Below are 13769 nucleotides of genomic sequence, written 5' to 3' on the forward strand. Positions count from 1 at the left end.
TCCCGTCCCACGTTTTCTCGTCGTCTCTCCCAATGGCCACACTTTCCATAAATTAATCATTTTAATAGGCCATTCGTGGACCGGCGTATCCGTTGCAGTTTATAGCCACGCGCGTGTACGCGAGTGCCCGCGGCTGGATTAGCCATATTTCCATTCGTGGCCGTTACCATAAGCGACATTAATCGCGTCTATATGCGTAAGTATCCCTTTTAAGATAAGTATTCGTACCGTTGCCTTTATTAATTCTGCTATATTCCGCTAGGTCTATTTCCCTGCTTTTTCTGTGAACACATTACGAGATTAGTTCTTGCTGATAAACACATGCTTGGGGCATGAGAAGATGAAAGATACTCGCATAAAAGTTCTGTCTAAATTTTTATGTACATACCTTATAGACCAAGTGATTAATACAGACCTTATGCATAACGCAATCGCATTTAATTATATTATCCTAAATTATCACACTGACATTATTCACAATAACCTATCAGTCACTTGGTCCATATACACATATAATAATATTGCTCATCAATATCTATGTGTAATATGGGTGTGTGTGTGTGTGTGTGTGTGTGTGTGTGTGAAAGAAAGGAAAAAAGGAAAGAAACGACAGAAAGATAAAAGGAAAGAATTTCCTGTAAAATTGGCCTGAGAATCTCCAAGTGCGTAGGGCTTCTAAAAGTCTTAGTTCAGCCCTGGAAGAAGGGTTGCAGAAGGTGCGAGATTGGAGAGTGGCTTGGCATGGTTTTGGCATGGCGAGTCTCGTCGTGTATCACTATTCTTTATGCTTCGGTCTGTTTGCCAAAGCTCACTGGTCGTGATTCATTCCGCACATTCGAATTGAAACTTTACAACTCCATGGACACACGGGGTGAGGGTAGTGGAACGTGAGACTGAAAAAAGGATTTTTGCAGTTGAGGTTATATTACATTTTGCAACGTGGATAGTCGATAGACTATAATCTTCTATAAACTATCAATGTTCTATGAGCCGAATTTTTATTATTTATATTTATGACAGAATGTCATAATTATAGGTTATGTTGATTATACAACTAGGATCTAATAGTTGCAAATAGACCGCTCGATGCCAGTGCAATGACGCAGTAGTAAGAAATAATGACACGGTGATGAGTCAGTGGGGCAAGACTTAAAAAATATTGATACGTGGATATGTAACTAAACCAATCGAGGCGATCGGTTTCAAATTCCATTTTTGCAATTACAGAAGACGTATAGCTGCCTGGTGAGGAATTAACATTGACTTTCGTTCGGATAGAAACACGATTATTTTTAACCATTTATTTTCACTGTACAACTTATCATTATCTATCTCGATACGATTATGATTTTATAATTGCAAGTATTTTCCAAAGGAAATAATTAATCCAGAATAAATAAATTTATATCTCGTTCCAGGAAAGATATCAACCGATAAAAAAAGTATTTTATTTCTCGTCGAAATGAAATTTTTATTAAAACCCGATGAATTCGTCCTGTATGAAACACGATATATTCGACATATTGAAACGCGTGCCAATTCGACAAAAATTGATTGACAAATATTTTATTCGAATTATTAGAAAATTGAATTCGTCTAGAACGAACTTCACATAGCATAGGCAATTCGCACGATCGTGAAACAGATTGCGAACCATGGCGAGATTAAAACATCATGAAACAGTTTACACGAAACCGGAAGTCGTCGAGTATGACGTTAATTTTATTAACATATTAAATCAACGACCAAAAGAGGATTACGCATTCTAATAAGCAATTAGTGTCAATGCGCACGCGGAGAAAGATTCATGATGTATAAAAGAGTTTATCTGTACGTCGAAGAAAGGAACCCACCAGAAGCTGAAAGCCAAGTAGCCTCTGCAGGCGTGCACCGTCGCCCCGTAAATTATTCCCGCCCGGCGTAAACATTAAACAAGTATCGTTTATACGCGCCGTGACCAGCCGAGGAAAAGAAAGAAAGGAAGAAAGAAAGTTCCACTTTTACCGCGAGCTCCTTTTACTTCGGCTCTGCGAACAGCCTTCGAGTTGCTCAAGATCGAATCCTGTTGCGTCAATGTTCCATGATTCAATTTGATTTCACGTTCATCGTGATCCGATATTTAATATCTTCGTATCATTAGAAAGTATTTTTTAGCAGGAAAAACAGAAAAAAAGACCAGGCAATATCACTGGAAAAGATAAAAGAAAAAGAGACAAATAAGAAATAAAAAATATTGTATTATTCTTGGATAAACAAATTTGAAAAATATCAAAAGTTTTTGGGAATGAAAAATATCGAAGCAGTCTACAAAAAATAAAATATTGTTGATGTAGTTTCAAAAAGGAGAAATTTGAAAAGTAGAAAATAAAAAAAATTTGGAGAAGTGTGGCATGGTATCGAGAGTACTTTTGAGTATTTGAAAAGATAGAGCATTCTGTATAGCAACAACGTTGTAGAAAGTGTGTCATGTTTTTTTTTATAAAACAACCGAAATAGTAGTAAAAATAGTAGATCTGTGCAAAGACTTGTAAGAGAAGGCGATTTAATTGATTTACGTAATACAATTGGTCCACCGCAAAAAGCAATGGAGCCTTGCGTCGCTGAAAGTGGAAAGCAATTTCGGCATCTACCTTACGTACTTCTTACTACTTTGTCTTATTTTCGTTCTACTTACTCACCACTGTGAATGATTTATGCTCTTGAAATAAATTATCATGAAAGTCATTCCTTCAAACGCGTGGAACGAATTTTTTTAAATAGAAACATAAATTTTTCAAATATATTATCAACGCTATTATTATAAGATTCTTTATAAGAAAAAGATAAAAATATTAATTATGCTATTCTAATACCACTTATAATCCTATCGCAAACAAAGAATATATAATTCGTCAACCGCTGTGCTATAACTAGTGAGGTTATGTTTGCATTTTTTCAACGCGTTATATATATATATATATATATATATATATATATTTTTCTTCCTTCGTTTGAACCGATACTCTAAAAAGTAGTATAATTAAAGATTCGAAACGGTCGACTGAAAGAAAGGTATGTTTCGTTATATTCGACGGCCTCAAACCGACGTCGAAATAAACGATATAATCTGCAAATAACTTCGCTTTCATGAGGATTACGTAATGGTCATCCTTATGCCCTACTTGCGATACGTTACGAAAGATCCCAGGGTTTATATAATAAATGGCGGAAAAACATTGGACATATTAAATATTCTACGATCACGACCGTGTAACAGTATCCTTATTTGAAACAAATTGGCGGGAATTTTCAAACAGCGTATATGTCACCAGATAGACTGCTGACAATTTAATTATTCAATTGTTCGAAATTTCTCAACGTCCCTTTGGAAAAACATTTATTTTCTCTATGTTTATCATATTTAATTATATAATGACTTTTATACAGTACGATGACTTCATAAAGAGGAAAAGAAGAAAGAAAAAGATGGAAATTATATTACATTTGCCTCGAACGTTTCGTTTCCGTGTTCGTAGGCACGAAAAGCACTGATTATATTAAGTTATTTCAGAGGACTCTATCGCTAACGATTACACAAGCTTATCTACCCTTTCCGCAGGCCAGCACGTCCTACTGGGTAAACTTAGCCTAATGAATAGTCGCCATAAAGATCATAAAATTATTCCTGCTCGCGATTACGAATATTTCAATTATACACGAATGACATCTGCCTCGAGAAAATTTTAATATCATTTATTATCTATATGGAATAAATCACTGTACTGTAACTATAAAAGTACCTAATTTTAATTTAATAATAAAATTTACAGCTAAGACGTTACAACTGTGACATGGTTGAAAAATATTCCTCAGAGAATGACTTTCTGTGTGACAAAAATATCGAATTTTGCTTGAACGAAACCTAATTGATTAAAGAAATATTAAATATATTTATAAAATAAAATTAAAAAATTAAATCGTAACTGAGAACATTTTCGAGTGGTTCGTATACGAATTATACGTCCCTGCCACTCGCCTACCGTTACACAAGTGCAAAGGGTTAAAAGCAGATAAATTCGAGAAGACGGAAAGCATTACTGCAGCCGGTCAAACATAGGCGTGTGGACATGGGTTAATTGACAAATCGATAGTTTCTCCGAACATCAGAACTAATCGGGTGAAGGACCCTTTACGGCAGTAGGCGGAACATAAAAGGAGCTTCCGCCACTGCATGGATTATATATTCGCACTATTATTGCGTTCCCGATAAAAACAATTTGAATCCCAGCCGACAGCATGACCGCGATATTATTCCTGACGGAGCGTATTGTAATCCGGGGAGCGTACACAGAATAGAAAAAAAGGTCTCGGTCCCGGCCAACTATACTTAAGAGCGGGAATGACATCTGCTCGCACAGCTTCCGAGAGGCCTGCGCAAGGCTCGTAAACGATTTCCAAATAAAATCCTTGGAGAACCAAGCAGCTAAATATTTGCTATTTCTGTGTCGTGGCTCTGTTCTAGCACGATCCATCTTGCTACCATTTTTGTTCTTCAACATATATTTATAATAATCGAATAATACATCGAAGATCGAAAATGAATTCGAACGAATTATTTGAATAATCGAAAAAAGTAAATTCGGTAATATGATTTGTCCGTGCGATTATGTTTCGAATATACTTAATGTTCGAAAAAGGAAGTTCGTATGTTTAGATCGCGATCACAAATATCAAATAATTTTATGTACGAAGATAGGCATATACTTTCGAGTGTATTATAATTGGAATCAAAATAATTACAATTATCTCGGTACTTGAATCGTATTACTTATTTCACCTCGCAAAAGATAGCATCTGACCATACAGGGTGCGACGCCACTGATTTTACGACATCGATCGTTCCATTCAAGCGAACCGAGAAGTATCCAATAACAAGATTCGATAGTCAGTTAAAACGCAAATAAAGGGACAAGAACGAGAACCGGACGGATTCGCATCAAACGGATTCCGAGTGCATCCCCTTGAACGGCGCGGAAACGAAATCGATAACCTATACAAGAAGGGCACTGCCTTTTCCTTACCTCGAGCACAGAAACGTCAGATCCTCGTCGAGAGATGAGAGGAGCTGCTGATGTCTCGATTGACGCTTCTTCGTCGATTTCGATTCGTAGCACATTTATTTACAAATCGACGATGAGCCGGTTAGGCGTGCCGGTTAATTCTTTATCGCGATTTCCACGGTTAAACGTTCCTCTCAATAAACTTAGTCGTTAAAAAAAGAATGCAACGCATATATTCGTTTTTCGTTCGTTGAAAATAGCGATGAACGTTTCGCGAAGTATCTTCGTGAAACGACCTACAGCTTCTGCCTGTTCATACTGGGCCACACACGACTATCGCACCACTTTGAGAGCACCTTCGCGGATCGACTACCAACTATATTCATACAAGCCACCGTCACTTTGCCCGTTCAACAGGAGCGGTCGACACTCCAGCAACAGCCAGCGACAACTGGCGACGGCCAACAACGACCCTTACGCGCACCCTCTATCGACTGGTAAGCTCACCGCCAGGATTCACTGGAACGACGGAACAAACCAAATAGGTGGTTGAAAATTCAAAATATTCGCGCGTTTCATTAAGAACAGCGGAACGAGTGGAAATACAAAATGTAATCGATACGTCACAGAAATTCTATTACTAAAAACTAAAGAATATTTCAAAAATGATTTTATTAAATTTGCACCACTTTATGAATATAAATACATTTAGTTTCGAAAGTATAATGTTTTATGTACAGTCTTTCATGGCTGGAGTTAGCGTCATTAAAGCGTTTTCCATGTTTTTGCGCTCTGTTTCGTTTTTAAGAGTGTTCCATACTTGTTCTAGTTTTTGTTGTTGATATTTCTGGAAAATTTATATTCAATTTTAGAGTATATTTTATATTAATTGCGCATAATTTAGCAATCCTACTTACTTTAATAAAAAGGAAACAATGTTTTAATGTTGCACCCACATAAAGTATTTTTACTGATACTAAACGTCCTGCAATATCAATTATCATTGGAATAGCTTTCAGTAAAAATTTATGGGGACCGTGTCTAGTTTTTACTAATGCTATTTTTGTATGTATATTGCAATACTTTGCTAAAAAGTAATAAAGTCAAATTTAATTTTTCTATTATTTACATATTTTTATTAAATTTAATTTTTCTATTATTCTAAAAACTAAGATTTTACATTACCGCTAAAACCAGCTTTTATTGCTGCATCTCCAAAATCACCGTACAACTGTTGTACCTTTTTTTGAATTGCAACATGTAAAGTTGTAGTTTTTAATTGGAAAGGCTTATTATATTTATCATTAAGGCTTATTTCAAATACTATATATCTACGAATATATTTCATATTAATTACACATACCATACGTGAAAGCAATAATAAGCAACAATAATAAGAAATTGTATCATAAATGTTCAAAATAAATAAGAGAATTAAAATATATTTGGTATATATTGTTTCCTTACCTGTTTTTAAACCGAACCATATTTTAGGTTATGTGATGCGTTAATGTACAAAGTTCTCTAAAAAGCAGCATTTAAAAAGTGAATACAAATTAATCACATGTACAGTTCATAATATTATATCATTTAATAACAAATTACTAATAAATTACACATTTTAACAAATTTGTAATTTTAAGATATTATCACGTGTACTACCTTTGATTATTCAATACGTAAGGTATCGCTAGGTCACTGTCAGATACGGTAGCAGACGTGTATGAATGTGTACCAAATTTTCTACGATTTTTCCTAACAATGTAGTTTTTTAGTTTTCATCTCAATGACTAATATTATTTTCATTAATTAATTATCAGATACTGTAATAGAACTTTACATAAAACATTTAAAGGAAACAAAAACATTACACTACGAAGTAATATAAATAATTAAGATAACGTAGTTAGAATTTTTTACATGCTTTTCATACACAGATTTACATATCCTACTTACGTAATATTATTGGACTTCGTTTTCAATGTTATTTTTCTATATCTGACATGTTTATATAATGTATATTACATATTACACTTTCAAATTTAATCCCAAATTGTGAATTTGAAATAATTTTGTTAATTTTCTTTTTCTGTGTTATATTTTTTCACTTTGTGTATGAAATAAAGTGAAGAAAGTATTTACAGTAATAAATTATTACTACTTAACTGTTTCTTATTTATGCAGGAGTTATCACAGGGTCATGTAAGATAAAAAATAAGCCTATGATTACAGTAAAGTTACACTGATAATAATTGTGTATTCTTATTTGCAGCTCATAATGATTCCAGTTGAAATAGAATATTTAGTTGGATTTTCTTAGTCGAAGGTATAAAACTTAGGGGATTGTACTAAGAAATATAGACATGAATTACTTTGTGGGTGTTGATGTAGGTACAGGAAGTGCTAGAGCTGCTTTGGTATCTTCCAAAGGAAAGATAGTAAAACTAACAACATGCCCACTGGAAATTTTTCACCCTATTTCTAATTTTTATGAACAATCATCTGATAATATTTGGAGTGCAGTCTGTCATGTCGTAAAGGTATGAACCTTAAAATTTAATTAATTTATACTACTTACAATAAATTAAGTTATTTACATATAATATTTGATTTTTATCTACAGTCAGTTGTGGCTGATATTTCTGCAGATAATGTAAAAGGAATTGGCTTTGATGCTACTTGTTCATTGGTAGCAATTGATAAAACAGGATCACCAGTTACAGTTAGTCCAACAGGTATATTTAGAAGCAAATTATAATCGTTTGTACAACACAGTAAAATATTTGTTCAATGCCTTAATTGTTATTATAGGTGAAGATAAACAGAATGTCATATTATGGATGGACCACAGAGCACAGGAAGAAGCTGAGTTTATAAATGCACAAGGTCACAAAATGCTGGATTACGTAGGTGGAAAAATATCATTGGAGATGCAGACTCCTAAAATGTTGTGGCTCAAAAAAAATCTGTCTTCATCTTGGAATCGTGCAACACTGCTATTTGATCTGCCTGATTTCTTGACGTGGAAAGCAACAGGTTCTGAATCAAGGTAACAATATTATTGTATGCTAATGCAAAACATAAGTATTGTAGTACTACTTTCTAATCTGATTTCAGATCTCTATGCTCCTTAGTATGTAAGTGGAACTATAGTGCTGGTCCCGATAATAACAATAAATGGAATGAGGAATTCTTTGAACAAATTCACTTATTAGAAGATCTGAAGAAAGATAACTGGAGGAAAATAGGTATTACTGATAAATTTATATAATAATTGGAATCATTTCTAAAAAGGGAAATTTAGTTGGATTATGTCAAACATATTAAAATTATTTTGTTTAAAAATTTCTTTTATAAATCATATAGTTTTTGAGTTAACAACTTAACAAATCTCTTTTATGTTTAGACAGATAATATGACAATATTGCTTTATTTTAACAAAGAAAAATATTAATACGAAGGTAATGATGTGAGGACTCCGGGCGATCCGATTGACCAAGGATTGTCGGCAAAAGCTGCATCTGAATTGGGGCTCCTAAAGGGCACACCTGTTGGAACTTCTCTCATTGATGCACATGCTGGAGGGCTTGGTATGATAGGCTGTTCTGTACCTGGCGTGTCGTATGATTTACAAAGTAGATTAGGTATATGTAAATCTTCCAATTCTGTATCACCTCTATTCATTATTGGAAAGTTCTATAAATTAATCTATGGAATTTACAGCATTGATTTGTGGCACCTCAACATGCCATATGATAGTTAATGAGAAGAAACTTTTTTCAACTGGTGTTTGGGGACCATTTTTCAGTGCCATGGTTCCAGGATTGTGGTTGAATGAAGGAGGACAAAGTGCAAGTGGAAAGTTACTCGATCATATAATTGATACTCATCCTGCAACACCAGGGATTTTGAAGAGTTTAAGTGGAAATAAGTAAGTTGAAATAAATTAAACCAATTCCAAGACTTTGTTATTATTTAACATATAATTTTTTAGACACATACAACAATATTTATCCGAATTATTGCAAAAAATGGCTGATCAAAAAGGTTTAAAAAATGTCTCGTACTTAACAAAAGATATCCATGTGTGGCCTGATTTTCACGGAAATCGATCTCCCTTGGCTGATCCAACACTTAAAGGAATGGTAGTAACATTATCCATTTTTCTATTAATCTAATAACTATTTAAGTTTCTTCATACATTTTTTTAATTTGTAACACGTAGATATCAGGGCTTACTTTAGCAGTCGATCAAGCGAATTTGGCATTATTATATTTGGCAACAGTACAAGCTTTGACGGTACGAATATATGTAATCTATCTAATATTTTTTTTTATAACACAGAATAAACTCGATGTTTTTTAACAGTACGGTACAAAGTATATTTTGAACACACTAGAAGCTGCTGGCCATAGAATAGACACTTTATTAGTTTGCGGAGGTTTAAGTCAGAATCCATTATTTATTCAAATACAAGCGGATGTATTAGATTTACCCGTATTATGTCCAATTGAAAAAGAATCGGTACTAATAGGGGCTGCGATTCTCGGATCTTACGCAGCACGAACATTCAGTACAATATACGATGCTATTAAAACAATGGGAGGATCTGCAAACATTGTTGAACCTAAAAGTGAAACCTACAAGTAAGTAAATCACTTTAAAAAAAATTGTTTCAAATCCTTCTCTAATTTGTAATACTCATTATTTTCCTATTTCATTTTCTGTTCAAGATATCATCTTCAAAAATATCGGGTTTTTCGGAGAATGGTACAAGATCAGAAAGATTATAAAGAAATTATGAATGATGAATTTTTGTAACTGATATTACAGGTGCTATATCTGTAATGATTAATAACATAATGCTAATATTATAAATAAAATGAAAAGGTGTACTGTAAAGATTTCGTACAAAATCTCACAATTAGCAAATAATACTTCACTACTTACACAATTTTTTTACTAATTGAATATATTTTATGTATATGTTTATTAAAACATATTTTTGTTATCTACAATTATTTTGTATCTTTATTTATTCTAAATAAAGATATATGTAAAAATATTTATAGAATTTTTTACCCTAAACATTAAGTAGACACGATATATGAAATAATATTGCTTTATTTGGTATTTAAATGTATCTTCAAACTTACACAATGTATTACATTTTCTTCATTACAATTTGGTACAAAATACGTACAATTATAACAATATCGCTAGATAATTAATCATTATAAAAATATTGAATATTTTGTAGTTTGTTTAATGAAAAAATTTTTATATTCGAATATCGTTATGTAAGCTAATAAAACGATCCTACCAACTATATAGGAATAAAAAATCTTAGATACACAGTAAATAGTGCGTTAAGTTCTATTAACTTACAAAATAATTTTCTTATCTTCTCAACTTCTAATATATCATTTTTTATCGCACGAAGTAACGTCATTATCACATTGTTCGCGAAAACTTTTCAAAAATTTTATAATCATGATATTCTATTCCTTTTTTTTTTATTGATATAGTTAAGAAACGAATAAAACTAACAATTCCATATCACAAAGTCGGTTTTATCACAAACTAATATATAATTGCTAGACTCTATGTCACTGAACCAGTGACTTCAACTAAAGTTAGGAAAACCGACCATAATTCGAACAAAATATAAACGTGCCCTTAGCTTACATTACACATAAATGATTATAGTATATTATTCAGAATAATACTGGTGTAAAACTTTGGATAAAACGCTAGTTCTTCATTAAAATGTTGTAAGTATTAATAATATAATATAAATTCACAATTGTTTACAGACTTGTAACTTTATTTTGTTTTAATTGAAATATTGATACTAATTGTAACTGGTAGTAAATATTTAATTTCAAGTTAGTTAATTTTCTGTGGACAATTTAAATAGGTAATATTTTTAGTATTTCAATTATAAATTGAATTTTTGTGATACATATATATTGAAGATGAAATAAAAAAAGAGGTTTTTCAATCAATTTGATCAAATTTTGTTGAGTATTTGAAAGCATTATATCAACCAGAAATTTCAATGTAATATTATAATTTTGTTTTGATATATTAATAATTTGGTATTATATCAATATCACCATCAGTCTTTCAATAACTAGATCATCGATCTAAATTTATAGAAAAATTGAAGATACAAAGTGAACAGTATGTTTTGAGTGTGCATTAATAGATTCAAGTTTATCTCGTATAATATTCTAACTTTAACTAATCAACGATTATCATATACATCTAAGATTAAAAATTATTAATATTTTGATACTTGGAAGACACAGAGTGCGTGTTTCGGCGAAACATTAGGTCGTGATATCCTTTTCTATAGTTTATATACTCCATTTGTAAGTAATGTACAATACAATCTTAGCAAGGCCATTTGTGCAACTTGCGCATTTAGGAGGATATAGGCTATTGTTTCAATTACTAATGAAAACCCTACCATATGGTATCTTAATTCATTTTAGAGCGTTATTCTACGAAATCATATCATTAAAACTGAAATTATTCACTAGTATTTGATATTGCTTTTTATGGTAGAAAAGTATTCAAAACATAGTCGAAATATCGAAGATTTAGATAAAGCGATAATATTCTGCAATATGATTAAGCATGTACTGAAATGCCGTAGAAGGTGACGTACCGAATCTTTGTCTCCATAAATGCTTCGATATTATACGCTGCCCTAGTGTATGGGTAGTTTCTTGAATTTCCTCACAAACTTCGACACCAGTTTGCCAAATCGTTTCTTAACATACAATTCAAGTTATAAATAATAGTACGCTTGATAAAACTATTAAAAAAAATAAACAACAGACATACCTAAATTGTTAAGAAGTTTGTTTTTCCCTGGTGGATCAAATTTTTGGAGCTGTTCCACACTAATTACCTTAAATTGTTTTAATTCTTGTAATGTTTCAAAACTGCAACAACGAGCTCGATTATTTGCTACAATATAACTACCAGGAGCACTGTGTTTTGTGATTTCTTTTAAAGCTTCTTTAACCATATTACATTTATCAATATCACCTTGTGATTTATCTACTTTTACTGGCTAAAATTAAATACACATAAAGAACATGCCAATGTAAAAATGATTTTTCATAAATTCAAATGAAAACAATACCTCTGGAAATGCTTCAATCATATGAAGCCACATTCTAGTTGGTATTGTATTTGCTTCTGCTATACAAACTATCGTATGAGAATTATTGTTGCGCTTCTTAGCACTAGTTATATCAGAAGGATTCTCTATCATATAGCCATTAGGAAATTCATCCACAATTAATATTGCACTTTGTCCTCCTAGAACCCAGTCCTCTGGATGACTTGCTACATAATTTTCAGAGACCTCATCACACCTTTCATATACTTTCTTAACCACGTGTTTTTTTATTTCTAAAAATAAAATATATATGAAATTTTTTAATCGATTCAGAACTATTAATATCAGACAGTTTTCTTATGCTTCTATCAGACAGACCTAAATAATTGGCAGTAAGTTCACTAGGTATCATTTGACACCACCCTAGTATCAATTGAAGGCACATTTTCAGGTCACATTTAACTCCAAAGAAAAAGGAATTTTCTCTAATAGATTGTTTCCTTGTACAATTAGGACAAGACCAACTATATTTATCTACAATTCTTGCTTGGTTCCAAGCTAAACTTCTTCCTTTGCATTCAGGATATGGACAAGTAGAAACAGTCCTAATTAAACTCATTTCTTTTAACCAACCACATAATTCTCCTTCGTGTCCTTGTTGTAACATTGGTCGTACCACAACATCAAAATATCCACCTTCATCTCCAAACCTTTCCATACATTGTCTGAAAATAAAGAAGTTAAAGCAATTTTAAATAACATTTTTTAATAAATATTTTCATCTTTTTTAATAATATCTAAAGCTTAAATAATAATAATTATTATTATTGAAGAGTTAAAGAATTACATAATATTACACGAAATAGAACGCTACACGTTTAATCTCACGTGAATGAATAAATCGTGGCACCTACTGTGTACATTAAGTGGGGAAGAAAAATCAATACCCTTCTAGGTTAGATGCAGGTTTATTATTCTCGATATTATGAAATAATATTAATAAAATTTTAATCATTCAATTAATAAAAGTTATTTGATCAATAGGAAACTACCGTGATGTTGTGGAAAAAGAAAAATAAATATTAAAATGAATTCGAGCAGCAGAAGCAACAAGTATAATTAGCTCACGCCTATTAAAAAGGAATCAATTACCTTGCTTTGACTTTCGCGTTCTTCATCTTTAATGCAAAAGTCACACTTTACCTATACTCCACAACTTCGAAGGTATAAACAAAAACCTATAACATTTTTAAACCAACTAAAAAGTAAACAAAAATAAGAAAATCAACGAGGAACCAGAAAAGACCGCGGAGCAATCTCGATGTTACGAAGCCATCGCGCAGCGACTTGAACATTTTGGATATGCACTATGTCATAATGCATTTCTTACTCTGTCGATAAAAAAGAACTCAGATTAAATTATATTCTGCTATGCTGAGATGAGAAGATAGCTAGCCTATCTAATTGATGTAGTGTACAGTGATGTCTCTACATACACGATTGTCAGTATTGGCTATGCCGATCACATTTATAAGTTTATGGCGTGATAAAGAATACGAGAAAAGTATACAAAGGCAAAGTGAGATAAAGC

At 32.2% G+C, this 13769-nt stretch overlaps 4 protein-coding genes and 1 long non-coding RNA gene across 8 annotated transcripts in view; 2 read left to right on the plus strand and 3 right to left on the minus strand.

The window, feature by feature from the left end:
• Positions 1–5517, minus strand: part of corn (microtubule-binding protein cornetto) — a 47935-nt gene extending 42418 nt beyond the window's left edge. For both annotated transcript variants that reach the window (XM_017902060.1, XM_017902061.1), the window contains exon 1: positions 5061–5517. The gene's annotated coding sequence lies outside the window, so the exon portion shown is untranslated. The remainder of the gene's footprint in view (positions 1–5060) is intronic.
• LOC108548927 (uncharacterized) lies at positions 7–2208 on the plus strand. 2 transcript variants are annotated; one of them, XR_001890290.1, is made up of 3 exons: positions 7–196; positions 1037–1245; positions 1419–2208. It is a non-coding gene; the product is annotated as an uncharacterized LOC108548927 (long non-coding RNA). The 2 variants fall into 2 exon arrangements; XR_001890289.1 differs by lacking the exon at positions 7–196 and adding an exon at positions 589–919.
• Positions 5518–5726: 209 nt separating the features above from the next.
• Positions 5727–6904, minus strand: Pop5 (POP5 ribonuclease P/MRP subunit). Its single transcript, XM_017901960.1, has 5 exons — positions 6702–6904; positions 6507–6563; positions 6225–6370; positions 5957–6126; positions 5727–5886 (listed from the first exon to the last, which is right to left on the minus strand). The coding sequence occupies exons 2-5, from the start codon at positions 6524–6526 to the stop codon at positions 5770–5772; spliced, it is 453 nt and encodes a 150-aa protein (XP_017757449.1). The 5' UTR covers positions 6527–6563; positions 6702–6904; the 3' UTR covers positions 5727–5769.
• LOC108548835 (FGGY carbohydrate kinase domain-containing protein) lies at positions 6553–9861 on the plus strand. 2 transcript variants are annotated; one of them, XM_017901959.1, is made up of 12 exons: positions 6553–6584; positions 7224–7241; positions 7312–7579; positions 7663–7774; positions 7851–8088; positions 8157–8287; positions 8501–8683; positions 8763–8970; positions 9034–9184; positions 9265–9339; positions 9409–9686; positions 9774–9861. In XM_017901959.1, exons 3-12 carry the CDS (start codon positions 7403–7405, stop codon positions 9859–9861), a joined length of 1641 nt encoding a protein of 546 aa, XP_017757448.1. In that variant the 5' UTR covers positions 6553–6584; positions 7224–7241; positions 7312–7402. The 2 variants fall into 2 exon arrangements, with proteins under 2 accessions (XP_017757448.1, XP_017757447.1); XM_017901958.1 differs by lacking the exon at positions 6553–6584 and having other exon boundaries at positions 7164–7241.
• A 1384-nt stretch (positions 9862–11245) lies between these two features.
• Positions 11246–13493, minus strand: LOC108548900 (uncharacterized). The gene is made up of 5 exons (XM_017902031.1): positions 13331–13493; positions 12557–12903; positions 12200–12471; positions 11896–12127; positions 11246–11821 (listed from the first exon to the last, which is right to left on the minus strand). Exons 1-5 carry the CDS (start codon positions 13354–13356, stop codon positions 11649–11651), a joined length of 1050 nt encoding a protein of 349 aa, XP_017757520.1. The 5' UTR covers positions 13357–13493; the 3' UTR covers positions 11246–11648.
• Between the last annotated feature and the right edge of the window lie 276 nt (positions 13494–13769).

Source organism: Eufriesea mexicana, unplaced genomic scaffold, assembly GCF_001483705.2.
Source record: "Eufriesea mexicana isolate 0111107269 unplaced genomic scaffold, ASM148370v2 scaffold1653, whole genome shotgun sequence".
Lineage (NCBI taxonomy): Eukaryota > Metazoa > Arthropoda > Insecta > Hymenoptera > Apidae > Eufriesea > Eufriesea mexicana.